The 25199-nt window shown below is 42.5% G+C and overlaps 5 protein-coding genes across 8 annotated transcripts; 4 read left to right on the forward strand and 1 right to left on the reverse strand.

Moving 5' to 3' along the window:
• Window positions 1–43: 43 nt before the first annotated feature.
• On the forward strand, window positions 44–1151 carry RB195_011174 (uncharacterized protein; the record flags this gene model as incomplete). The annotated part of the gene is made up of 2 exons (XM_013443330.2): window positions 44–97; window positions 171–1151. The coding sequence occupies 2 exons, from the start codon at window positions 44–46 to the stop codon at window positions 1149–1151; spliced, it is 1035 nt and encodes a 344-aa protein (XP_013298784.1).
• Window positions 1152–4400: 3249 nt separating this feature from the next.
• Window positions 4401–16711, forward strand: RB195_011175 (uncharacterized protein; the record flags this gene model as incomplete). Of its 2 annotated transcripts, XM_064192489.1 has the most annotated exons (13): window positions 4401–4517; window positions 4760–4879; window positions 4937–5053; window positions 5112–5298; window positions 8385–8497; window positions 10076–10205; window positions 10307–10455; window positions 13534–13667; window positions 15099–15167; window positions 16255–16331; window positions 16389–16445; window positions 16499–16520; window positions 16573–16711. In XM_064192489.1, the coding sequence occupies 13 exons, from the start codon at window positions 4401–4403 to the stop codon at window positions 16709–16711; spliced, it is 1431 nt and encodes a 476-aa protein (XP_064050071.1). The 2 variants fall into 2 exon arrangements, with proteins under 2 accessions (XP_064050071.1, XP_064050072.1); XM_064192488.1 differs by lacking the exon at window positions 4401–4517 and having other exon boundaries at window positions 4784–4879.
• A 453-nt stretch (window positions 16712–17164) lies between these two features.
• Window positions 17165–19848, reverse strand: RB195_011176 (uncharacterized protein; the record flags this gene model as incomplete). 2 transcript variants are annotated; one of them, XM_064192490.1, is made up of 9 exons in its annotated part: window positions 17165–17202; window positions 17270–17343; window positions 17656–17795; window positions 17848–17992; window positions 18054–18182; window positions 18256–18401; window positions 18471–18613; window positions 19629–19684; window positions 19742–19848. In XM_064192490.1, 9 exons carry the CDS (start codon window positions 19846–19848, stop codon window positions 17165–17167), a joined length of 978 nt encoding a protein of 325 aa, XP_064050073.1. The 2 variants fall into 2 exon arrangements, with proteins under 2 accessions (XP_064050073.1, XP_013308626.2); XM_013453172.2 differs by lacking the exons at window positions 17165–17202; window positions 17270–17343 and having other exon boundaries at window positions 17652–17795.
• A 68-nt stretch (window positions 19849–19916) lies between these two features.
• Window positions 19917–21689, forward strand: RB195_011177 (uncharacterized protein; the record flags this gene model as incomplete). Of its 2 annotated transcripts, XM_064192492.1 has the most annotated exons (3): window positions 19917–19960; window positions 20048–20240; window positions 21186–21689. In XM_064192492.1, 3 exons carry the CDS (start codon window positions 19917–19919, stop codon window positions 21687–21689), a joined length of 741 nt encoding a protein of 246 aa, XP_064050074.1. The 2 variants fall into 2 exon arrangements, with proteins under 2 accessions (XP_064050074.1, XP_064050075.1); XM_064192491.1 differs by lacking the exons at window positions 19917–19960; window positions 20048–20240 and having other exon boundaries at window positions 21189–21689.
• A 271-nt stretch (window positions 21690–21960) lies between these two features.
• On the forward strand, window positions 21961–23466 carry RB195_011178 (uncharacterized protein; the record flags this gene model as incomplete). The annotated part of the gene is made up of 3 exons (XM_013453173.2): window positions 21961–22038; window positions 23006–23362; window positions 23416–23466. 3 exons carry the CDS (start codon window positions 21961–21963, stop codon window positions 23464–23466), a joined length of 486 nt encoding a protein of 161 aa, XP_013308627.2.
• Window positions 23467–25199: the final 1733 nt, after the last annotated feature.

Genomic DNA, 25199 nt, shown 5'->3' on the forward strand with positions numbered 1-25199 from the left:
AGGATAAGAGTTCAACTACATTTTCGTCTGGATGAATGAATGAATGATGATCGATGAGAAAGAAGGGACTTCTGATGTAACATCTTCCTTCTGTAAGGTGACTACTACTAGGAAAATAGCTGAGTAAATGAAATCCCTGAAACGTTGCCTGATGGTCTTGATTATTTCAGGAATGGTTCAAGGACGCTCGTTCTGTCCTCGTTCTTGGTGATGGGAATTTCAGTTTCTGTCTTGCGGTCGCCGAAGCGGAGCCTAACCTCCTCATTACAGCAACGGTGCTGGATTCGGAAGCGGAATTCATGGCCCGTTACCCTTGTAATCCTAATGTAGAACTACTTCGACAACATAGTAATGTGAAGCTAATGTTTTCCATCGACGCTACCGCATTACCCGAGGAGTGGGCTGGTAAATTCCACTACATTGTGATGAATTTCCCACATCCGGGAGGAAAAACCAATCTCAGGAAAAGTCGGCACTTAGCCAGTGCAATTTTTCATGGAGTAAGTCGAATAATGACAGTGGAAACTGAGTTCTACCTTGCCTTAGCGCAAGGTCAAGCGGGTGTCCAGAACAATGTGGGGACAATATGGACGAGTTCTGCGCCAGCACATGAGCGGGACAGCTGGCAGGTGCTATACCTTGCTGCTGACGAAGGTTTGCTACTTGTGGATGCGTGCGCTTTCCCTGCCGGAGCTTTCGTAGGATACTCTTCTTCGGGATACAAATCTTCAGCGAGGGGATTCAACAACTCTAAAGGAGCGCAAAGGCTGCTGTTTCGGAAATCCCCAGTTCTTAGATCGTTACGTGAAGTTTCCTCCATTGGATGTGTCCACCGGGATTTCCACATATTTCGGCCATACTTCTTCCACGATGTTTCTTTCCTGTTTTCCAGAGATATTCAACAAGACGAAGAAATTGTCTTTGAAATGTTACGAAGTCTCACCGGCTCAGCAGTTATCAACATTGAAGAAATAAAAGCGCTCAGGTCCATGTGTCCTAGCCCATATCTACCGAATAGGATCTATCGTTTGACTTGGCAGGTCGTAGCTGTTGCCGTTGGAAAGCAATTATGTAACGACTTACAAGAGCAGCTCCGTAGCCAGATCCAAATCGCTATAAAGGATCGTGACCTACCTCTAATCCTCACTTGACACCGTGTTGTTGATTTTATGAAATTCAATAAACTGTTATTCATTTGGTACGTCTTCACAATCAAAATGTAGGTGCATTTACATTTGATAAAAAATTGATTTTTTTTAATGAACGGTAGGTGTGAACTAGCTTTTATAAGAGAAAAACATTTCTTTCTGGAAAGAAATTTCCCGTTTCATGTATGTACTGTCTTCGCTAATGTCCGGAAGTCGAAGTTGATCATGTGATAATTGTAGAGATAAGAAATAGGGTTCTGATCTTTTCTGTTTTCAAGTGAGTGAGCTACATAAGAAATATTTCTTAAAGGCAGCAAGCATATAACGATTTTGACGTAGTGCGGAAGGCTCAGCAAAAGCTCAGAGCTAAGGTTGTAGATCATGGAAACAAGCCTACTTCCGTCCATCTTTCCATAATCGATGTGAAAAACGGCGTGGGAAAGTGCGTTTGTTCCTACGAGATGGGTTAGAACACGTCCTCCTATACCCGCTCCGGTCCCCTCAGCAGGTTATACATTAGCTTATTTGAATATCCTGTTGAGGAGGCATAACTGATCTCCGTCGTGGACGCACTGATTTCGTAGGAAAGAACGGCTGTCACACCGTTCCTAACAACGACTGTGGTTTCCGCACAACGTCAAAATCGTGCTACGCTGCTTTTAATTAGTAAGATCTACTCAGAATAGGCAGTTCTCAATTTTCTGACACATTCAGTTATGTTGGTTGCACTGCTCTTCGACTACGGTATCTTTCTGTGCAGTAGGGGAACTCGTTAAAAATGTGAAAATGTGGTGACCATAGTAGGTCATGACTACAACTTGTGGGTCTTGCGAAAACTTGGATTTTTTGAAGGATTCCTGCGTTTTCATATGATATTTTCGGTTGAGGTCACCATAGCCATTGAGGTGTTCCAGAAAAGTGAGTCGTCCTTGCTTGAATGTGTTCTGAAAGTTAGCCCGATTCGAATTCGATGGGTCGTACTGTATATTACACAGTGTGAATATTTATGTCATACTGTATAAGACGCCTTTACAACACAAAAAGGCTGGACCCAAAAGGAGGTGGGAGGCTCGGGGCGCAAGCTGGACTATAGTGGTATTTTTACTTACTTTTAGTTGAGGATCTCATTAGTATTGAGCAGTACTAGTACCTCAGTGGTTTATAGAGAAGTTTTATGGAGAGACTAGGAGTAACGGTCGTTAGTACTCAAAAATAAAGTAAGAACTAAGGAAAAACACCATAGTGGTGCGCTAATTACCGGCAAATATATAATACTTTGTCTTGATTCTCGTGTTCTGAATGAGGTACATTGTCTTACTCTTATACTTGATCACCCCCCACACACTGTAAAGGATACACTGTAAAGTAGGCGCCAAGCATGTTCAGCCAGAAGACACGTTAGCTGCAAAGGACTCTCTCCCCTTTTAACGCATGCTCCTTTCCTCTGCCCTGGCTCAGGCGATATCGCATCACTTCCGCACAGTCAAAATCACATTCGGCGCCTATTGGAACTGCTAACGCCGTAGTCAGTGTTTCACCAGAACGAAAACGAGACGAGCACACTCTTTTAGTATCAACACGAACAGAATTAATTAAATTCCAGAGGTAGCCAAGCATCCGTCTAAGCAGCTTTCTTTTCGTACAATCAAGCCTTTCCTTCACCGCAGTCAGTGTTGCCCAAGTCTCCGATCTGTACGCCATGATGGGGCGAATTGGGATAAGTAGACTTGCAGCATGATTTCGTTAAAGGAGTTAAATGCAGAAATGGCGCAGGCGCAAATTAGCTTAATATCTTTCTCGTAGCTACCGTTGTTCTTTAGCATACAACCCAGGTAACCGAACTCATCGACGGGTTCGATCGGTTTTCCGTCAGCTCTGATTCCCGTTCGAAGTTTCGAGGAGACACACATCAGCTTGCATTTATCAGGGCAAAGTCGCAGTCAGTAGGCTGGAGATAAAGGATAAAGGATAAAGTTTCTGGCGTTAGTCAATCCGCTTGGGATGCGATCTCCGATCGATCGTGCAGGAAGCGGAACCTCTAGCCGCTACACTACACCCGCCCCAGGCTGGAGATATTTTCGATATATAGTTAACAACATGTTGTAACGTCACGCTACTAGAAGCGAATATTAATACCTCGTCGTCGTACTAGAGATCGGTCAAGGAGTACCCAGATGGTGCTAAAACGATGTCGACAGGACAGCGATCCACTGTTCTTCGCATGATGTCATTATAGTCGTTCCTCACAGCTACCGCGCAGCCACTGACTTTCCTTTCATCAGCATCGCAGCACTATATGTTCTAATTTTTGATGCCGATGTGGTGTCGATCTCTGATGCAGCGCAGCAAGCGGCACACAAGGATAGTGAGGTAGAAGAGAGATATAGCAGAAGTCTACAAACGGCGGTTTGTTGGAGTTCACTGGAGTTGTTGGAGGTTGTTGTCGAAGATTCCATGCTCCCTTCAGCCAGTCGACATCCCAAGTTATGGGGTTCGGCGATGTGCTGGACGACAGCACCTTTTTGGAATGTGTGGGAACCTTGCGCCATATGACTGTGAAGGTTATATAGCACGTACGTTCCACATGCGTACACTCGACTTCCTGATTGCGTTCAGTGAAGGCAGGGCCTCTACGAGAAGGTAGCAGTGAGACTTGTATACCGCTGTGGCATGCCACAACTTCTAACTTATAGTCTAAAAAATCTCTTTAGGAAGAAACGAGTTCATAAATTTCCAAGTCTTCTTTATGATTGTCCTAGCCACTGAACTCTTTTTTCGATGTTCTAAGAACGAGAAGATATCAGTTTGGTTTTTTTCTTCTTAAAGTCTAATTTTTTGCAACAAACAGATGTGCGTCAAATAAAGAAGATCTGTTCAACACGTTGATGAGAATGTCTAATGATGTTGTCGAACAATTTTTTGACCGTATGGAGGGAGAGTCTACACCATAAATCATGAAGGGAAATCAAATATTTCAACTGTCATGTAACTTTTTTTTGGACATTGTACGATGATGGTGTAGGACAGCTAGCGTGAGAAAAATATGCGCGTGCGATTCGAAGGAGTGAGTCAAAGAATGAAGAAATTTCAACAGAGGCTATATTTGTTTGAATCACGGATCAACACCTGCATTACAAGAGGCATTTGGCAGCGCATAGAGTGTTCCGCTATCTGCACCATTATGGAAATGCGAGTGATAGAAAACAACGAGCGATGAGATAAGGTCTAGGATGCGGTGAGTTGGCGGACAGCATGCTGGGCTTCTCAAATCTCGACTCCTCACCCGACGTCTTTAATCTCTCCCAACATCTGAACTGCTCCTATGAGGATTCCGCGCTCATTTACAACTACGACACAGCGAAATACAGAGTGTGTTAGTTGACAGTTCTAATTGAGAAAGCAGCGTAGCGATTCTATCCGGAAATCCTCTGGAAGAGGTTTCTCTCATGGAAATATAGAATCTAGCCGTTATTCGGTAGCTAGTCTTGTTTCCGCTTATCTCGTTTTCTACTGGCGATAACGATTTTAAGACGGATTAGAACACCCTTTTATCATTAACCATGAGACATTTTACGAAAAATCAGCTCCGAAGAAAACTTCCGAAGTTTCAGCTCGTCGATTTCGTTGTCCCGGTAATGACAATAGTCCTATCGGTGGTTGGGCTAATTATTAATGGAGTTTTTATATTTTTGACCATCACTGGAATTAGAGACAAGGTGCTACCGTTGAAGGTAAGTGACTCCTTCAAATTTTTTAGTCAGTCCTTCTGAACAATTTTACATTTCTAGGGTTATTCACTACTGTTAAATCGATCATTCACAGATGTGCTTACCTCTGTGCTCACATTAATTTTTGTTTCTCTTCATAAACTTGACCAAATCCCAGACCCAAAGGCTTATCCAGAGGTAGATTGGTTTTCCATGGCTTGTCGTATCCACAAAGTTCTTATCTGGAAACATTCAGAAATACCAGAACATGACTCTCGAGGAGTTGGACTACCTCATCCCTCATGGACGATCCATGTTCACTATGCTGCTCACGCTTAATTTCTGGGCTTCTGCTGGCTGCTATTCGGTGTTGGCTCTGTTCATGTTCCTTGCCGTTCGCCATCCAATTATTTACCGAGTAAAGATCACTTCAAAAAGAACGAGTAAGTCGTACGTATAATCCAGAAAATCCACAAAGAGTAGGCCGGTCGTTGGATTATTGATCTGATAGACACTTTTTAGGAATATGATCGGTATCTATTTCAGTCATTTTCTTATCGCATTAAAAAGTTTATGTGTTAGTTTGAGATGGTCTCAGTTTGCCTGCATTCGTGCATTTTTACGACTTTTATCGATGGATGGCGTCATTTGGTATTGATCGTACTTAAAAATTTATAACTTCAAGTCTTTTGAGGACCTGCATTTGTCTGTGATTTACGACACTATCCGATTCAGTCTTAGGCCTAAATACTAACAAGTATCGTATGTACTTGGTGATGTGAGTGTTTAAAGGCATCACCCCACGAATCTGAGGTGGCACGGATTTCAGTTGGAGTATTCGTACACGGGATAGTAGATTATGGAGAGGGGGTGATTCCATCCATTTCTTCCTAATTGCCGCAAAAAACGGTCAGGAAGATGCGGCGCGTGCACGAGGCTGGCGCGCTCCAATCGAACTCGTTGTGGAAAATAGCTCACCGGAACGCTCGAAGCCGCAACTTTCGGTCCGTTTTTTTACGCCAACTAGGAAGAAATGGACGGAATCACCCTCTTTTCCATAATCTACGATCCCGTATACGAATACTCCATCTGAAATCCGTACCACCTCAGATTCGTGGGGTGATGCCTTTAAGGATACTGTCTCCAATTCGTCCATATCGCTCAGATTCAATCTAATCCTTGTCAATCTCTGATTCTTTGAGCCTAAAATTACTTCTTGCGAATATGTGACTAGGCTTGGTCCTTACTTATTTTGAGATGTCAGGGTGGTAGGCATCGCAGGAAGATTTTGTTGGTTTCCTTGTTGCCCTTAATTAGTGCAATCCTCACCAATATTTTCTTACTTTTTTATTCCCTAAGTATCTTTAGCATGAGCTCTTATGAGAATAGAGCTCTGGACAGTGTATAAGATCGTTTTGTGCTTTTTTGGCATTATGTGATTGGTCTCACCAATTAATTTACATACAACTACATCCTCTTACTGTTATTTCCTCACCATCATATTCCATCAAGTCGTCCTGACGACATATTACATGCACCTCGAACTTATCGTACATATTATTTATTTGAACAGTTCTTGTGTGTCGCATTTGGTGGAATGGCATGCGGAACTTTCCTAACTAATGCGTTGACGTAAAAGACCACGCTAGTTGGGAGATAAGAGTATATAAAACTTGGTCTCAATCATATGCTTGGTCCACGTTAAAGGCAGCATACCAAGGATCTGTGGTGGTACGGATTTCAGGTGGACTATCCGTATACGGGGTCGTAGATTATGGAGATCGTGGTGGTTCCGCTCATCACTCCCTGAATCACTGCGAGTAGCCGGCCCTTGAATGCTGTTTTGTACCATGCCTTCTATTGCAGCGCGCCACCCTTGCACGCGTAGGGTCCCTTACTGCCTATCAGGGCAGTCCAAACTGATTTTCGACGAATCCCAGGGCGGAGGCGGCGCAAGGGATGGAGCGTTGCAATAGATGGCGTCGTACAAAACAGTATTCTGGAGGCGGCTGTTTGCAGTGATGCAGGGAGAGATGAGCGGAACTACGCCCGTCTCCATAAATTACGACCCCGTATACGGATACTGCACCTGAAATCCGCACCACCTCAGATCCGTGGTATGCTGCCTTTACCCATAGATGTAGCGTGAATTCATGCTCCAAATCCTTTCTGTTGCTACGTCGCTCATGATTTATAAAAAATCATCTCTCCTTCTCCCATCGCTGGATCCGTCGCTCTTTGTCCCAATTTATGAATGTATGTTATACAAGGAAGTAGATAGTGTCCTCTTCTGGGAGGATGTAGCGGAGTGGAAGGAGGGACTACTGCCTCTGCACAGTCGATGGTTCAACACTGGCCAAGAAAAGACAAACTAGTCATCCTTAACTGATCGATCAACTGTTTCCAAGGTTGCCTAGCATAGGGAGACTGACTGGATACTTCGGCCGAGTGCCGAAAATAATTACGTAGGCTGGGCACGCAATCATAAACCTGTACGATTCTGAGTTGAAGCCGAGTGCCTTGACGCATCCTGGAGAGAGGGGTTCATTAACGGCGGACGCTTTATTTTTCATCTTTTAATTTTTTTTCTATACCTAGATACCCACAAAGTTGTTTAACGAATCTGTGAGTCTCTTGCTCGCTCCCCGGAACGAATACCTGAACCTGCAATGATCACTGACTTTTTTGTTTCTAACCGTGGTCAATGATGAAAACGTGACTGTCCAACCAGTAAATCTTTCAGAAAAGTTAGAAGTCGGCGTAAACCATGTTGCAACGCGTTGACGCGACGCACTCTCTCTGGAAGTATGCACTGACATCTCTGCAGTATACTGGGAACTTTCCGTACCGTGATGAGATTTCTTTTTGTTTTTTAAAATTACTTTTCGTTATTATTTTGTACAATTCCGTATAAGTATGGTTACGTAGTGAGGTCATTTTCCAATCCTTTTTACTTCTGTTTACCCCTGGGCGGTTCAAAGATCTTAGTTTATAAGGGTCATGATACCTTGAAAAGCTTTTTTTTGCTTTTTCAAAGCTTCCTCTTTATTCCAGAAGGAAGAGTTCTCCAGACAAAAATTGCACAAATTCGATTTCTCTGCCACTGACAATATATCGCATGATTTCTGGGAATTTTTCTAAGCCATTGTTCAAGCAGAATTAAATTTGCATGATTGAAATATCATAAAACCTTCCTCTATTCTCTCAGAGATTATCTATAAATCGACGAGTGTGCTATGCCCTCGAGATATTTTCGTAATTCAAAGTCCAGCGCATTTCTTTTCCTTTCTTACTATACCCACTGACTTGCGGAAACCATTCTTCTATCCTTTATTTGAACATCCGAACATGGAAGAAGAGAAGTCTTGCAAGAATTTTTTACGATGTTCTGAGCAAATGTCGTGGGGCACTCATATCAGTAAAGGAACGTGCGAAAGTGACACGGCATGCCTAACTAGCCCCACAGCTACAGGAACCTGAAAATATGTAGGCATTTCGAATACTTTCAATTTTTTTCCCGTGATTTCAGTCATTATTGGATGTGTTGTATGGCTGATTGGTCTCGTCTATGCAGTTGTAGCTGTATGTATCTCATCGAACAATGCATTCAATATTTTCAACTCGGGTACTGATCTCATACAGGTGAGCGGTTCTCTCCCGATGTATTTTTATTTTTATTTCGAGAGATATTCTTGAGAGAAGGAAATCAAAAGAAAAAGAGGTTTTTTCCAGTGCATCCTCCAGGATGTACAGTCGGAGGTCAAAACGATATTAAGCACGGAATGTTGTGTAAGCGGCTGCGCTCGAAGCGGTGCGGTGGAGACAGCAGTTGGAATCGAGGTGAGACCATGGCGAACTGCAGAGATGGGTGGCGGGTAGCACTTATACGATCCCAACCGCTATGCTTCACCGCGTCACTTCGACCGCAGCCGTTTACGCAACTCTCTGTGCTTCATGTCGTTTTGACCCAACTATAAACTCAAATAAAAGTTGACACCAATTCTGATAACTTTGGTAGTTCAGGGCAAAAGCAAAATCGAATCATTGCAGCAGAGTTTAGAGGATGTTCGCTAGCAAACTCAAACACTACGCAGGAAATTTTGCCGCATTTCGAAGAGCGTCTCTTGCATTTTTTTGCGTGTTTTTTTGTCTTTAGACTCTCTCTATAAGACCGATGAACATAAAATCCAATAAATTAAAAAGTATCCTGTGTTAATGGCGCAGTTCTCGTTACTCTTGGCTTCTGTACGAAAAAAGGAGTTCCGCACATGTGTTACCGCTTATTTTGCTTCACCCAGAGTTTTAGTCGCGTCGAAACGACATGAAGCTTGGTGCAGTTGCGTAAGCGGTTGCGCTCAAAGCCGTGCGGTGGAGCGTAACGGTTACGATCGAGGGGAGCTTCATAGCACCACTTATCGTTGCACGTTGAGATGGTCCCACCTCGATTCCAGCCGGTAGCTTCATACTGCCCAGCGCAGCCGCTCACACAACCGCTCCGAGCTTCATTTCCTTTCGACCCGATTATAGCTGTATATAAATTGTAAAGAATAGCTATATGCATGTAGTTATTATAGATTTGTTGTGTATTCTAAATTGGATGCCGTTAGAATAGTTGAATGTTGTACAGTTGGATCACGAACGTTGAAACGAAAAATTTCCCATTGAACAAATAATAGTGTTACTGGATCCCAGCGTTCCGCGGAATCGACGATATTGTGATCTCTAATTTATAATATGGAAATCAGGGTGTAAAATACGAGTATGTGGGTATTCACGCTCAATTCCCTCTAATCGTCCTTGAAAACGGCGTAAGAAACGGCTTGTGGAGGCGGCGCATTCACTAGAAGGGCCCGTTATGACGTATCGTAGAAGTTTCTCACGCTGCTTTACAGGATTGCTAGGGGAACTGGGCGTGAACACACTAATATTCGTAATTCACTCTTTATTGTCCATGATATATCACAACGTCGCCAATTTGGTGATACGTTGACACCGTGACGTGACATGGGCCGTGTTTCAGCAACCCATACGTCCGCCGCGAGAGAATTCATGAACAGTCATGGTTTTGCGTCCTTCAAATGATTTTTTAAAACTCGCCAATTAGTCAGTTCATTTCGGTTGCACCTATGTTCACCTCCGCGAGGAGGTAGCGCAGATCGTCGACACTTAAATCTTTTCCGAAACTCTGTAAAAAAAAACAATTTTGTTAACACTTTTCAGTGGTCTGTTAGCTCAGAGGATTTTGTACTATCGATCTCCAACCTAGTGATTGTAATAATCGCCTTAATAATCGGCACCTCCTCGTACATCTTCATTATTGTTTACCTTTGGAGAGCACGACGTACAAGAGGTAGGTACATAATTCTGTGTTCTACGGTGTTTATTGATGAGCTTAAGAAGATTTTTATTTCTAAACTAGTTAAGCAACGTGTGCAAATTTCGGCCGTTCAGGGGATGCCAGCCAACATTTGATGTCAATCGTGAGGATGGCTCTCAACGTTTCCGCTTTCGCTATCTCTTGTATCGTTATGGCCGGATTCGTGTCAATCCCACTTATCCTCAAAGGTCAAATCGACGATCTCAACGATGAGCTGATCGAAGTAGGTGGCTAAAGCTATCCCACCGTTCCTGCTAACTTTAAAAAAGTGCTAATTTTGCACATTTACTGTACACTTTTCATACAATATCCCATATCTCCCATATCCACCATGGTTGCCATTCATTGCTGTTGTTAAAGGCAGCATACCACGAATATGAGGTGGTGGAGGAATCCGCGGGAAAAGCTTGGAGTTGTAGATTGCGGAATCAGGGGTGGTTCCGCTCAACTCGTCCTAATCGTCTTAAAAAACGGCGTGGGAATCGCTTTAGTTTGATTTTCTTAGTTCCTACAAGAAACATTGGAACACTCCTCTATGTATATGTTCTGGTCCTCTCAGTAACATATTCAGTGGCTTTCGACAGCTGCGCAACTAGATGCGGCGCGTGTACAAGAATAGCGGGTTGCAAGTGAAATCGTCGTAAAAAAAAAAGTTTCCCAGGCCGTTTTTTTTACTAGGATTAGGGAGAGAGGAGAGGAACCACCCCTGATCCCGCAATCTACGATCCCGTATAGAGTTTGTCCATTGTGAATCCATACCAAGTCAGACTCGTCGAGTGCTGCGTTAAAGATAGATAATCCTATAGAAGGGTCTGCGCGACAACACTTCAAATCCACTCGGGTCAGTTGAGAGGGTGAAAATCAATTATTAATCATTATATTTTATTGTATTACTGTTTTATTATTCTATATTATTTGTATTTGTATTATATATATATATATATGTACTTTATTTATATTATTATTCACTATTTTATTATCATTTTGTGAAGAGTTGCCAGAAAACTAACAGTAAAGGCGCTTTTTTATCCCTCTGGTTTTCTCCGTCACGTGGGACTAAGGTGATTTTCATTGCCCTGCAACGGTTCCCGTTAGGATGTCATCGTTGTAAATAGGTTCAGGCCTCTAACGCAACAGCTTGGGCAACTGTAGCCAGCTTCAATGTATCTTAAAGGCATCACCCTACGAATCTGGGGTGGTACGGATTTCTGGTGGAGTATTCGTTTACGGGATCGTAGATTAAGGAAAGGGAGTGATTCCGTCCATTTCTTCCTAATTGCCGTAAAAAAGAGGGAGATACGGCTTCGGGCGCTCCGGCGCGCTATTTTCTACAAGGGGCTCGATTGGAGCGCGCCAACCTTATTTACGCGCCGTATCTTCCGGGTCGTTTTGTACGGCAATTAGGAAGAAATGGACGGAATCACACCCCTCTCCATAATCAACGATCCCCCATACGAATACTCCACCTGAAATCTGTACCACCTCAGATTCGTGGGGTGATGCCTTTAAGCAACTTCAGGTCATCCTGACCCTACCGCTGTATCGGTATTCTAAACAAATGTTTTCTCATGAAAAGCAAAACCAATAGTTCCTCCTGCTCCTATATTGTCCTGAATATACATATAATAATGCAAAACGACAAGCGCAAACATTTTTCTATTGTCACAAACAAACCTCCTATCAAAATAAAAAATTGCATGCTCAGAGAATGGATCCGTAGGATTTTACCAAGTAAAACCGACCTTACCTTTTTCTGCAGTAGCATTTGAAATGAACTCGGAGTTTCTTGCTGAATCCTCTTTTAGCTCTTTTCCTCAGTTCTTGCTACAAAGACACCAATTCCGTGATCGTTGGTTTCCTTCGTAAATCTCTTTAAGAAAATCACACTGCAAAATGAAAGTAGTCAATTTATTGGCTTTCTTTGTAAGGCTCCTGTCCTCAATTGCCGATTTTTTTTAGATTCGCGATGCGCTCGTTTGCATTTTCACACTTACACGTTTCCAATCGAAGGTATTTACGTTTTCTCGCACGGCTACAACGCGTTCGCTACAGAGGATTAGCCTCCACTCTTTGATACACCTCCCTTATGCCTCATCTACACTCAAGTTGACCCAGTAGGCGTAGCGTAGGCTGTGTAGACGTTGTCGCGCACGTCTCATTTTTAACGAATAAGTGCAGTGGTGAGCGATTGTCTCGACCTCACTTTCGGTTTCACTGTAAAGGCAGTGTTCAGGAGGAATTTGTGTGTGCAGAGCGCAGCGTTGCTTCCAAATTTTTCATCCTAACCCGTTGTCTCCTAAACAGAGGCGAACACTACTGCCCGCCTTCGCCGATCGATGGGACGAAAACAAATACGCCAATGGCATCGTTACTAATGAGAAACAAGCTACAACTACAACAACGAAGTAATCCTTGTCATGCAACCTGCTCCAAAAATAGAGAAAGACTGCTGAAATAAATAAAAACGAAAAAAATGGGACCCATGGAGGATATCAGCGCCATCTTTATCGAATAATGGTATCGTCGTCCGACGGGTGCAAGGTAGCAGTTCCCTCGACCTGTGAGGAGATAACACATCAGACCGATGTAATAAGTTTGGCGACGGCTGTCTCTTCATCGTTAGCGTCAACAAAGTCCATGAAGGGCTTAAAATTTGCGTCCATTATTTATAACAACCAGGAAAATTTTGCAAATTTCTGTTTTTTTTCTCCATAAGCGCATCACACTTTCATAATTGCGTAACGAAAAACAATTAATAGAGATAGGCAGATTAGAATAGATTTCGTTGTGCTGACCGCATTTCAGCCAAACTAGTTCAGGATTTAAACTCATCAGCATTTTATGAGTTTTTAAGGAAATCCCCTCTCCAATGATTTGCCAAAAAAACAGTTTTAGCAAGATCTCTCTTAGACTAATTGAAATCAGTGATCACATCACATCACAAATTGATTTTCTAATTCCAACTTTAGAAAAAAAATCATCTTTCAAGATTTCCTTGTTTGTCTTCCTCTACCTGCTTTAGGTTTCTTCTGAGAATATTTTATCCAGTGCTGTTGGAGAGGAGAGTTAGAAAAGTGGATCACGTCATTATCTGCCTTTGCACTTGCGCCCTTTAAAGAGAATAGAAAAAATTCAGGAAAATGTTCCATTCCTTTAGTAGAGATTATTCTAGAAAAAATTATTAAATTTAATAAAATGAAAAAGCGGTTATTTGCTGACTTTCTTTTTTTGTTTTGCTCACATCAACGCTAATAACAGAAGGCCATAAAAAAGAAGGAACATTCCTACATCGTATTTCCAGAATTCAACATGTGAAACGGTGGTAGGTGCGTATAAACTCGGATTCCACATGGCTCAATGGACAACGGCAGCGATGACGGGATGGCAGCTGAGAATGATCGTCGATCCTCTCGCTAATCTCTTTCTCGATACAAGGTTAGTCACAGAGTTCCATTCCTGGTCCAAAAAAACGTTGTGGTGATTCTATAAGCCCTCTTTTTTTGATTTCGTGAATGAGTTGGTTGTGGCGGATGAGAGAAAAAAGGATAGCATAAGAGTCTGTTGGGAATTAGCACGGATACTACAAAGAAGAACCCAAGCTCCATATCAGATACAGCGGAAATGTAGTCGGTTCAAATTCGGTGGAGTTGCTATAAGCGCTGCGCCTAAGGCGTCGCGGTGGAGCTAGCGGGTGGCGTCGCAGTTGGACCATCGCTTGAAGCGATGGAACATAGTTAAGATAGAGGCGTGCCTTTCCTCGCGCCATTCATCGCTGAAGTTCGCGATGGTCCCACTTCGACCCCACCCGCTAGCTCCACCGCGACACCTATAGCGGAGCCGCTTACGCAACTGTACCGAGCTTCACGTCGTTTTGACCCGACTAGAATCTCGCCAATTCATGTAGCAATAAGTACTGTTAGTACAAGGTCGCCACCAAATGCGTCCAACCGTGTGGCGCGACGCGTTTGCCGGAACGCTGCTTGTCTTTCGACAAGAACACGATCTCGTCACGAAAGGATACGCATCGCTCTCACTCGCTTGAACGGAACACGACACACTATGAACAGTGGGCGAAATCCAGGTATTATTGGGGTTCGGACTGATTCTTTTCTGTGCTTGAAAGCTTCCTCGAAATTGTTGTATCACCCATCAGCTGCACTGTCACTTGTCACGTTGTGCTTCGAATTGCTCGAACCAGCGCAACAGCTGTTCTATTCGTGTCGAACACACGCAAAAGTTGCCCAGAGACTATTCATTTCGCAAGAAACCAGAAGAGCATTAAATTTCCCATCGGTAGACCTCTTGAATAAATCTGACAACTGGGTCGGCTAAGCTTATTTGTCGTGAGTTTAATATCGCGTGAAAACCAGTCGCTGGCGGATCTCTTTCAACGATTGTCGCTGAAACACATCGTGTGTTCAGCAAATTTTGTTTAGCAAATGCGGGAGGGTCTCTGACCTTCAGTCGGTGACGTAGTGGTGATCTTCGGATCTTCTTCCTATTTCGCGTGAAATGGGATACTCATAGCACCACTATTCCGATGAAACGTTCGTTTAGTGACGTATTCTTCATATTCCCCGTCTTTTTTTTCAAAATTAATTGCGCAGCATAGTAGCAATACTGTTACATACACTACAAATATGAATTTCGACTAGGTGTATTTTTTCGTATTTTCTTGTAGGAACCTTGCCGAACTTATCCAGGTTTTTGTTCCTGTAACACTTTTTTAAGAACGTTTTCAGAATTTTCTGAAGAAATAAACATCTTAGTCGAAAATGCTCTCAGTTTTTGGTGTTAGAAGAGGGAAGAAAGTGGTAAAACTCTTTTTTTCCACATTATCACCCTAACTTTGTTTTCTTCGTTTAGGTTCAATCGATTGCGTAAACAGATGTGTTGTCCTCCAATGCCATCGTTCCATCCGAATTTTTCGCTGAGGTCAATTCATTTCCGGACTTTTCGATGCGATTTACATTGATTAAGGATAAAGGAAAAAGCGTACGGCGTTGAACAATTCCTTTGGAATTCTCCATTTATACTTTAACTCCGCACTTACACGTTCGACTTCAATTCAGAATAGTCTGAGGTTTTTTTTTCTTTAAATGCATCACCCCACGAATCTGAGATGGCAAGGATTTCAGGTGGAGTATTCGTATACAGGATTGCAGATTATGAAGAGGGGGGAGAGGGGGAGAGAAAGAAGGGGGGGGGGGGGGTTATTTCCTCCATTCCTTTCTAATTGCCGTAAAAATGGCCCGGAAGATGCGGCGCGCTCTAGTCGAACTCCTTGTGGAAAATAGTGCGCCAGAATGCCCAAAGCCGTATCTTCCGGGCCGTTTTTGACAGCAATTAGGGAGAAATGGACGGAATCACCCCCTCTCCATAATCTACTATACCGTATACGAATACTCCACTTGAAATCCGTACCACCTCAGATTCGTAGAGTGATGCCTTTAAAGTGAACGTGTGTGTACTCGTACAATGATTTGCTGAGGGTGTTTTTATTCTCCCACACAAATTTGCTAACAATTTATCAACCCCTGAGGGGTAAAGGTCTGGTTTCCACTGCGCAGTTTCGAACCATCGTTTGTGTAGTCGCAGCAGAACCTCTTAGCGACTGCGCTACATCCACCTCAACTGATAGCGATCATAGCGAAAGGCCCGAAAATGCGTCCGACATTTACATTTCCATGTGTTGGTACAGAACTTTACTAGTGAAAACAACAGCTGTTCACCACGGATTCAGTGATACCTGCATACTTGCTTTTTCTCTGACTCATCCTTATGTCAACTTATCAACTCAATTCACCTTATTGCGGGAGTTAGAAGTGATTCTGACCTGACTCCCTCTATCATAGCCAACTACGTTCCACATTCATCTCGCCACTAAACTTCCCCATATTGTAGTATAATCGCGTCTGTTGTGCGTTTTTTCGATAATTGCTCCTGCACGAGTCAATAATCACCATATACGTGCAATCGCATGACTGCCTTCCATGTCAATAATTGAATTCGTTCGTTTCAGATCTCAGGAACATGGAATGGATTTTCTTCGCAAATGCGCTGAACTGAATGTTATGCCGACTTCGCTTATGAGTACAAGTACAGTTTCGTTTTAGAGACTAATTTATCTTCAATCATCAATTTCACGTACTCCAGACGGTCACTACTTCCGATTTCGATCTCCAACTGTCGATACTACAGCGGCCAGCAAGAGTAAACCGCCACAACGAGTGAACCACCTTCGATTCGATCAACGGGTTCTTTAGCAGTTGATGACTGTAGTTCGAAGTCAGGTAGCCGATAGTGAAATTTTCCATAATCGTCTCATCTCAGTTTTTAGAATACGTGATTGTGAGCGCAGCGGTTCCGCAACGATCTCTCAGGAAACATCGTTAAGATCATCTGTAACAAAAATCAAGGTCAAGGACGTATACCAAAGATGTGCGTGTTGCGTAACCTATAGGCATTCTTTCACATAATAGTATTACGATATTGAAGATAATCACAATAAAGTGTTTCAAACATAGACAACTACGAAAAAGAACTACGTCAGAGGTGAGATTGCACGATCTTATATGTAGATAAGAGAAACAGTTTATTATGAAAAAGAAAACGATAAATCTGCAGATAAAAACCAGCATGAAAAATCACAGAATTAGAGAAATACAGAAAAACCCGATCTAGAGAAAAATAGAGTCTAACATGTTTCAGTGATAAAGCATGTAACAACAGAGTAATCCTCGTTAACAGAAGTGAAAGTGAAAGAGGCAAGGGAGAGTAGTAACGACATCTCTGTTGCAAGGCCAACACGGATCATGTAAGTGAAAAACAGGTCTATATACCTTTTTTCTGGAAGCGTTGGTTCTTATAAGCAGATAAACAGCGAGAGAACAGCTTTTGTTGAATGCTCCAAACTAGTGTGAGATTCGATTTTATGGGCCACCGTTACTGAGCACCTTCATTAATCTGCCTACAAGTTTTTTTGCACCAAATTAACCGTTTTGAGAACTGAAGTAATATGTAGCACCGGGACTTACGGGTAAAAAGTGATAAGTGCTTCTTATCGTAGCCGATGAGAATGATTGCAAAGTGAGAAGGAAGTGGCAGACCACTACAACAAAGCTTACGATACTTAGAGAACACTTTTAAATCCTTTGTGACACTCGCTTTTCAAGCAGTTTGGCAAAATCCAGAAAAACCTAAAGTAAATTTGCCCATTTTCAAAACCTCGTCAAAGACTGCCACACCCTCAGAAGGCATAAAAGTGGTCTTCTACATGAGACAAGAGAACAAATCATTTTAGAAATTGATAGCATCAAGTACAAGTTCCTGAGTAGAAAAAAAAGCTTGAAATGGGTAATCAGCACAGCAAGTTGAGACAATTCTGCATGTGGACGTGGACAAGTTCTTATGCTTTTATCACCGGATTCCCGGGGGCTTGCAGTACGGTGTCCACGTCATATCGCAATACAAGCTTACATCAATTACGTGGACAGATACATCTCCGTAATTCCGAAACCGTCGTGAAGTAATATTATACCTTACATTATTAAGACCCGACACCTAAAATGTGAATACTGTTAGCTTATTCAAGTAAAGAAATTCTGAAACTTACGTAGTCTCTCTTCCTCTTTATAGCCTTTTGATCCTTCGTAACAACAGCATAATCACGTTTTCGCTGAACACCATGAATGTGACGAAAAGTATTCGAACGATTCGTAGAGAGATTCTCAACCCTTGTTAGATTCAAATTACCATCCCTTAAATGAATATGTTTGCAAATTGAAGTTGTACAAGTGCTCCGGGAAGAAGATTAGTTACCTTATTCTCAGGTAAAACTCGTCATCCTCGAGCCCCCAACCCCAGTACTTGTTGGACATTCCATTGAGAGACTTATAATCACTCATAGTTAACATAAGCACACCTCCTATGAATTTGGAATAATTGTATCTAAAAATAGCACCATCAAGCATCTGATTATGCAAAAAAAAGACTCGAAAACAAAAAGTAAGAGTAGTCTCACTTCGGATGGTACTGTGGAGCAGAAATATGCCTAACAGTTCCTTCGCCAGGAAAACTATAACTAATTTGTGGATTGAGTGGGAGTAGATCAACATCATGCATAACCATGTAGTCACATCCCACTCGATCGGACTCAAGCCAACCAACCTGAAATACAATCCAATACATTCAGGACTTCAAGGTCTTTGCCAAGAACCGATAAGACGCGTAACTTACATTGATAAGTGAAGCTCGATTGAAACGGTATTTATCCGTCTGATTCATTACCAAAATGTAATGATCAACCATTTGTTTATGCAAGAATTTGGTCATATATGGAGCAAATTCTGACAACTCCGCATCTCGATCGCGAAATGGTACTGCAAACAACGAATAGCCATATAAATGAAACGAGCTAATATAAATCATTAGCAGAAATTAATGTTTTTTCTAATGACTACGGCCCGATCCCTCCAGATTTTGCGCTTAATAGCTATGCACAAGCCCAAGAAACGAATAAACACGCGATATCGATTGTGTAAACATTGGCCATTTAATTCCTGGATTGGTAATAAAAAGAAAAACGGTACAAACGTGAAAATGAGGAAAATAGACTTTTAACTTTTCCAGATAGACTATTCAGGTCGATGTAACTCCGTGAAAACACCAAACACTCCAACGGCACAAAAACACTTACTTCAAAATACGAAGAATTTAAAACAGTACGAAGTTACAGTGCTAATCTAGCTATCTTTCCAAATCTTAGTAGCTTTAGCCCCAAATTTCTTGGCTACTGATGTTTAAGCTCTGGATTGAGGAACCCGACGTTAGAGGTTTAGTTTAGGTTTAATAGCTTTAGCCTGAACTGTGAAGCTTCAGCCTGCGACCAATCGCTTCAGCTAAGGCCTCCGTTTAAGTTAGTGAGACTTAGTTAGTTAGACTCTTAAACCTGAACTTGAGTTATGACCTTGCCCATTTTCACTACAAACAGAATAATATCATACCATTTTCAGCTACTGCTTTATTTTGAAGAAATCATAACATTCAGAACTTCAGAGTATCTCACATCAATCACGACAAATAAGCTCTTAGAGCCGCTTTGTAGGTGTCTCTTCTGTTTCATTCTCCTTGATACGACACTTCTGCAGTGAATCGTAAATGGAACACGCTATCTCTCTAGGGAGACGCACATGGAATGAACTGATAGTAGTAAAAGTTGAAGGTTGTGGATACCCTTACATGATTTACAGTGGCACCACTCAGTCAAGGATCAAGATCCAACATATGAAAACATTAAGGAGGAAGTAAAAGGAAAGGAATGGTTTTGTCGTGATGACTAGTGACCCATACTTCCTATCTGAGAAGTTAGAGAAAAAGTAAAGGGAACAAACCCACCAATAACGCAAAGCTTATGCGGACGAGGGGTGACCGGTACCTCAACATATACATCTCTAAAATATGAACATAAGAATAAGCACCAGTGATGAGTGGAATCGTGCTTCACGTACTCATCGGTCAGAGAATCACTGAGATTGATCACAAGATATACAAAAACCACAACATTAACGACTAAAACAGGAATAATCACACGCCGCCACAGTCGTATTCTACACATGCAGAATCTGTCTGAAAGAAATAGAGCTGTTAAAGATAATGAATAAAATGCAAACAAGCGACGTTAGAATGAGACGAATATTCGCGACGACCCTTGCGATGCAGCATCTCGAGTTTGTACCTGCGCTTTTGGCATTGAATCAAGAATAAGTCCGAGAGCAAAACGGAAAGATAGGGACAGGTTTGGAACTTCTGTCCAGAACTGCAGGAACTTCGGCTTCGAAAGCGAAGTTGGAGTGCGACGACGAATCAGTGGTGAGTTCCGCAATCCCCCTCGGTGCGCTGCATCTGACGATCTTCTCGTGCTACCGTATTGCTCTTCGGTTTTCGGTCAGTGTCGCACTCGCACAGGACAAGTCAGTCGATGTGATCCTCGTTGCCGGTGATGTTGCTGTGCGTCTTGTTCATCGTTCTTCTCCTTGTCCTCTTGTTTTTCACTTTTTGCATGGTTAGTATCCACCTTTCTGCGTCGTGCCCCTATCCACGGCCTCTTTATCGATTTCCCGTCCGTCGATACTTGCGTGCAGGCATCTGTGGGCTACTGCACTCATTATATCCCTGGCCCTTTCGATATGCTTCTTCGACGCTCGCAAAAAACCGCAATTCGTCGCTTTACCTTCTCTGTTCTTGAGAGTTTTGCCTGTCATTGTCATGTGAGAATATCCATTAAGATGCCTGCCCAGAAATGTTTGTGGGCAATAACTTTGTGAGAATGACGCGATTCGCATTAGTTGCACATCGATTACTCGTCTCATGTATGGAGCGGTTTCCAATTTGTTCAGCTAGCAAAAACTCTGCTGCAATCTAGTGTTCACCGTACGGTGTTCTTGTTATTTAGGACCACATCTTTCATACAAATTCGCGTTTTAAACAATGGTGCGTTTTTGTGAATGTTAATTGTTGTAAATTGTATGGATCTTCAATTTCTTCCATATTCACGACCATATTGTTTTTCTTAGTAATAACTTTAGTTTATGAAAGAATATAGATGTAAATTCATGGCTTTTCTAAATTTAAATCTCTGAAGGTCGAAGTTAATTATCCAAGCTCGTATCAAAAAAGGGTGTTAGGACCTCTTTTGGGTCCCCACGTTCTCATGGAGACCGTGGCGCTCTACTTTCTTTTTTGTGGTACGCGGTGTTCTTTTGCATTTTAAGCGTGGAAGATCTCTCACTACCTCTACCACTCTCTCTACCAGAAAAAAAGAATGACTAAAGAACATTTTCATCTTATGGAGAAAATTCTATTCTTCTCTGTGCTTCAGGATATATCTTCTTTCTCAGCGTATTCGTGTTATCGTTTAGTTCAGCGATTCGCGGTTATGTTAGCGTTTTGCAGGAGATGTCGGCTGGGGGTGCTAGTCCTGAACTCATAGCCGCCGAGCAGGCTATGTACGCACCATTCTTCGGGACACTTGGAGTGACCAGCGCTATGATGTTCACCGCCGCTGGTTCTGCTTACGGTACCGCAAAATCCGGCACTGGAATCGCATCAATGGCAGTCGCTAGGCCGGATCTAGTAATGAAAGCTATCATTCCTGTCGTCATGGCTGGTATCGTTGCCATTTACGGACTTGTCGTGGCCGTTATCGTATCCGGGAAAGTCACAGCTGCTGGACCCGAGTATACAGTGAACCAAGGTTTTGCACAGTTCGGCGGAGGTCTTGTATGTGGCCTTTGTGGACTCGGGGCTGGTTATGCTATTGGAATTGCTGGAGATGCGGGAGTGAGAGCCCTCTCACAACAGCCGCGCATCTTCGTCGGTATGATTCTTATGTTAATTTTCGCTGAAGTCCTTGGCCTGTATGGTATGATTGTCGCGTTAATCATGGGCGCCACGTAATCCTCTTCTTCGAATCGTATGTATTATTTGATGTCCATAGTCATTCCTTTTTTTTGGATTGTTATGCTAGTTTACGATAGCCTTTACCGGTTTTTACAGTGTGTATAATAAATATATCGCTCTCGTTTTTTTTCTCCATTTCTTTCAAGCGTTCATGACGCCGCCTTCAAGGTGTACTTTAATTCCGTTCGATTTTTAGATCCACTTTCTCACGTAATACGACTTTTCTTTAGTGTTTACGTCTCTAGATATAGTATCTAGTACTTACAGGATGTCGTACGACCTCGCAACTGCCGAACAGCCTGCGTATGCACCTTTTTTCGGGTACATGGGTGCCGCCTCAGCCCAGGTAAGAAGAGCAATCAATTTTTAACTACTAGTACAAAAGGGGTTTCCAACAAAACTGTCGCTGGGATTGTAGTCGCACTATCATGGTCATAAGGTAAGTGGTTGAGAATAGAAACTAAAGGTTGCTCGGCTGTAAATCTTAAATTAACAAGTCAAATAATTGGTGACATTAACTGAGTTCTTAATACTATCACTAAAACATCAATCATGACTGTTGACGTACATGTTTGATTTTCTCCGACCTAAGTTTGAAGAGTCTTGGGGTAAAGTGTCGTGGGAGAGAGAGAGGGGCACTCGGTGGCAACCTTATTCTCCAAAGCTCTAACTTACTTTTTCCCTTAGTAACTTAAGTTTACATGTCGTAGATCCTCTGAAACTAATGCTTAGGCCTTAGGCCCCCGAATGATTTGATTATTTACTTCGAGAAATAAGGGCGCCGCTGAGTGCCCCCCCTCCCCTCCCCAAAACGACACTCTACCCGAACTTGAAGTTGATGTCACGAGCATCAGACGAACCAGTTCTAACTTTTGGCTAAAAATCACGAGCTGTAGCTGTGTAGCTGTTTCGACTTTTAAATTTTTTGTTTGTTTTTCAGGGATATATAAACAATAGTTGTATAATATAGTCGTCTCACAATGTGCTCAACCAGTTAGATGCCCAACACTGTTGCAATACACACTCTTTGTTGGCTTGAGACACACTCCTCTTACCTGCTCCTGTCGCCGCTCCATCTCCCGGTTGAATGCGTTCGGTTGAGGCTGCATTTCAATCTTCCTGTTACGTGCACTGTGGTTCTGCTTACGGGTGTTAATAATAATATTAAACAGACTAGATAAATGAGGGATTTGGCTAACCTGACTAGTGCAGTCACAATAGGCTCAATGACGTAGTCATCAAAAGGCATATGTTGCGAAATGCTATTAGTTTTTTTTTTCAATCTCAATAATGCAGTTTTCTTTCACTTGCAGATTTTCACCGTTCTGGGAGCCGCCTATGGCACAGCCAAGTCAGCTGTTGGCATTTGCTCAATGGGAGTGATGCGACCAGAGCTGATCATGAAGTCTGTAATTCCAGTCATTATGGCTGGTATTATTGGTATTTACGGGCTGGTCGTGGCTATGGTATTGAAAGGAAAAGTCAGCGCAGCTAGTGAGGGCTATAATCTCAACAAGGGATTCGCTCACTTGGCGGCGGGTCTCACTTGTGGATTGTGCGGTCTTGGAGCAGGATACGCTATCGGAATCGTCGGTGACGCTGGAGTGCGAGGAACAGCCCAACAACCTCGCCTTTTCGTAGGAATGATCCTCATTCTTATTTTCTCTGAGGTGAATTCCACTTTTTCCTTTTCGTTACAACATTTTGAAGTTTGGTGGTTCAGGTACTTGGTCTCTACGGTATGATTGTCGCTCTCATTCTTGGAACATCATAAATACGGTCTGGTGGAAGTGTTAGGAGTTTCCTAGACTTTCGGAAGCCTTTGTCGTCGTTGCTGAGATATTCCTGTGTTGCTAACGTTTTTGAGATGTCTTTGTGTTGCTAATCTTTTTTCACTTTCTTTTATTTTTCCTGAAATGATTGAATTGAATGCCAGTTCGGACTCTAGTTTTAAGTCTGCGGCATTTGCCGAAATTCTTCTCACGCACAGAATTGCTATACATATTTTACGGAACTTGTAAACAGTGTTAGTGACGTATGAACAGTGATATAGACTTATATAATATTAACACGTATTATAAACTTGCTATCCGAAAGTTTTATTCAAATGCGAATAAATTGATTACCTTCCTTCATATGTCCAATGATGGAAGTCTAGCAGCATGTTCGGTCAAGTCCACCTCATGAGGTTATTTGTTCAAAAACCGAACATTACAGCACATATCTAATTCAGCTCGCTTTGTGAGGTAATTGTGATGGAATTCGCATATAATCCAACTACTTCTTTGGTTTAAAGATGGAGTTTTTTTTTTTCAAAAATTTATAGGAAAGTCGTAGTAGTGCTAGAGAGTAAGAGAGTTCACTCGAAGAGTTGAAGTGGTTTTTGGAGTACTTCTTGGCAAAATGGAGGATTATTAAACTTGTTTCTTATCATCGAAGAACTCAATAGAGCATACTCGTGTCGTTTTTGAAATGAAATGTCTTCTTCCGATTCGCATCCGTTTATCACCAGTGCGGATGTGTTCGGTACATATCAGATTATGTTTTGTGTCGAAGGGAATTGAGTTAGAGGAAGGTTAGAGATTCAGGAATGGATAATTCCCGATAATTTCGGTGACACTTTCCTACTCCAAAACACAAAAGCCAAAGTCAAGAGTTATACCTACGAAATTGATTAGTTCCACACATGGTCATCATTGGTATCACAATCACCATTACGTTTTAATATTCAAATCTTTTAGAACGTAGAGAGAATCAAACGTCAGGTTCCTAACATTAGTTAGTCATAATACTTTCATGGTGAAAACAGTTACTGAACTACAGCTTGACGCTTAAGATATGTTCATGGTGTTTTTCCTTTAAATATCACATACATATAGTTGGATCAAAACGAATGAAACACGGACAGTTGCATAAGCGGCTAGTCTCGAAACGGAGTGGTGGTAGTGGTTAGAATCGCGGAAGGATCCTTATTACCGCCACCCATCTCTGCTGTTCACCACGGTCCCACCTCGATTCCAACCGCTGTCTCCACCTCACTGCTTCGAGCGCAGCAGCTTGCGCAATTGTGCGTTCTTCTTGTCGTTTTGATCCTATTATATGTAGTAGAGTCATAACGACATGAAGCACGGTGCAGTTGCCTAAGCGGCTGCGCTTGAAGCGGTGCGGTGGAGCGTGGCAGTTAGGATCGAAGGGAACCTTGCTAGCAGCATTCTTCGCTGCAATTCGCGATGGTCGCACTTCGATTCCAAGCGCTTTCTCGACCGCACCTCATCGAGCTCAGCTGCTCATGCAACTACATCGCGCTTCATATCGTTTCAACTCGACTACACGTATGTCGCATGGTGCCAAATATTTCGGTACTATGGATCCAGTTTTACGAGACATCGGAGACTATACGGTATCTTCTGGGACGTGATCAGAGCTACTGGATGCGTCTTATTCGGTGTCGACAAGCTTTTTGAAGCCTTTTTTTGCATCCTCCCAAGTCGTGTCCGTTGGTTGTTT

Source organism: Necator americanus, chromosome III (assembly GCF_031761385.1).
Source record: "Necator americanus strain Aroian chromosome III, whole genome shotgun sequence".
NCBI lineage: Eukaryota > Metazoa > Nematoda > Chromadorea > Rhabditida > Ancylostomatidae > Necator > Necator americanus.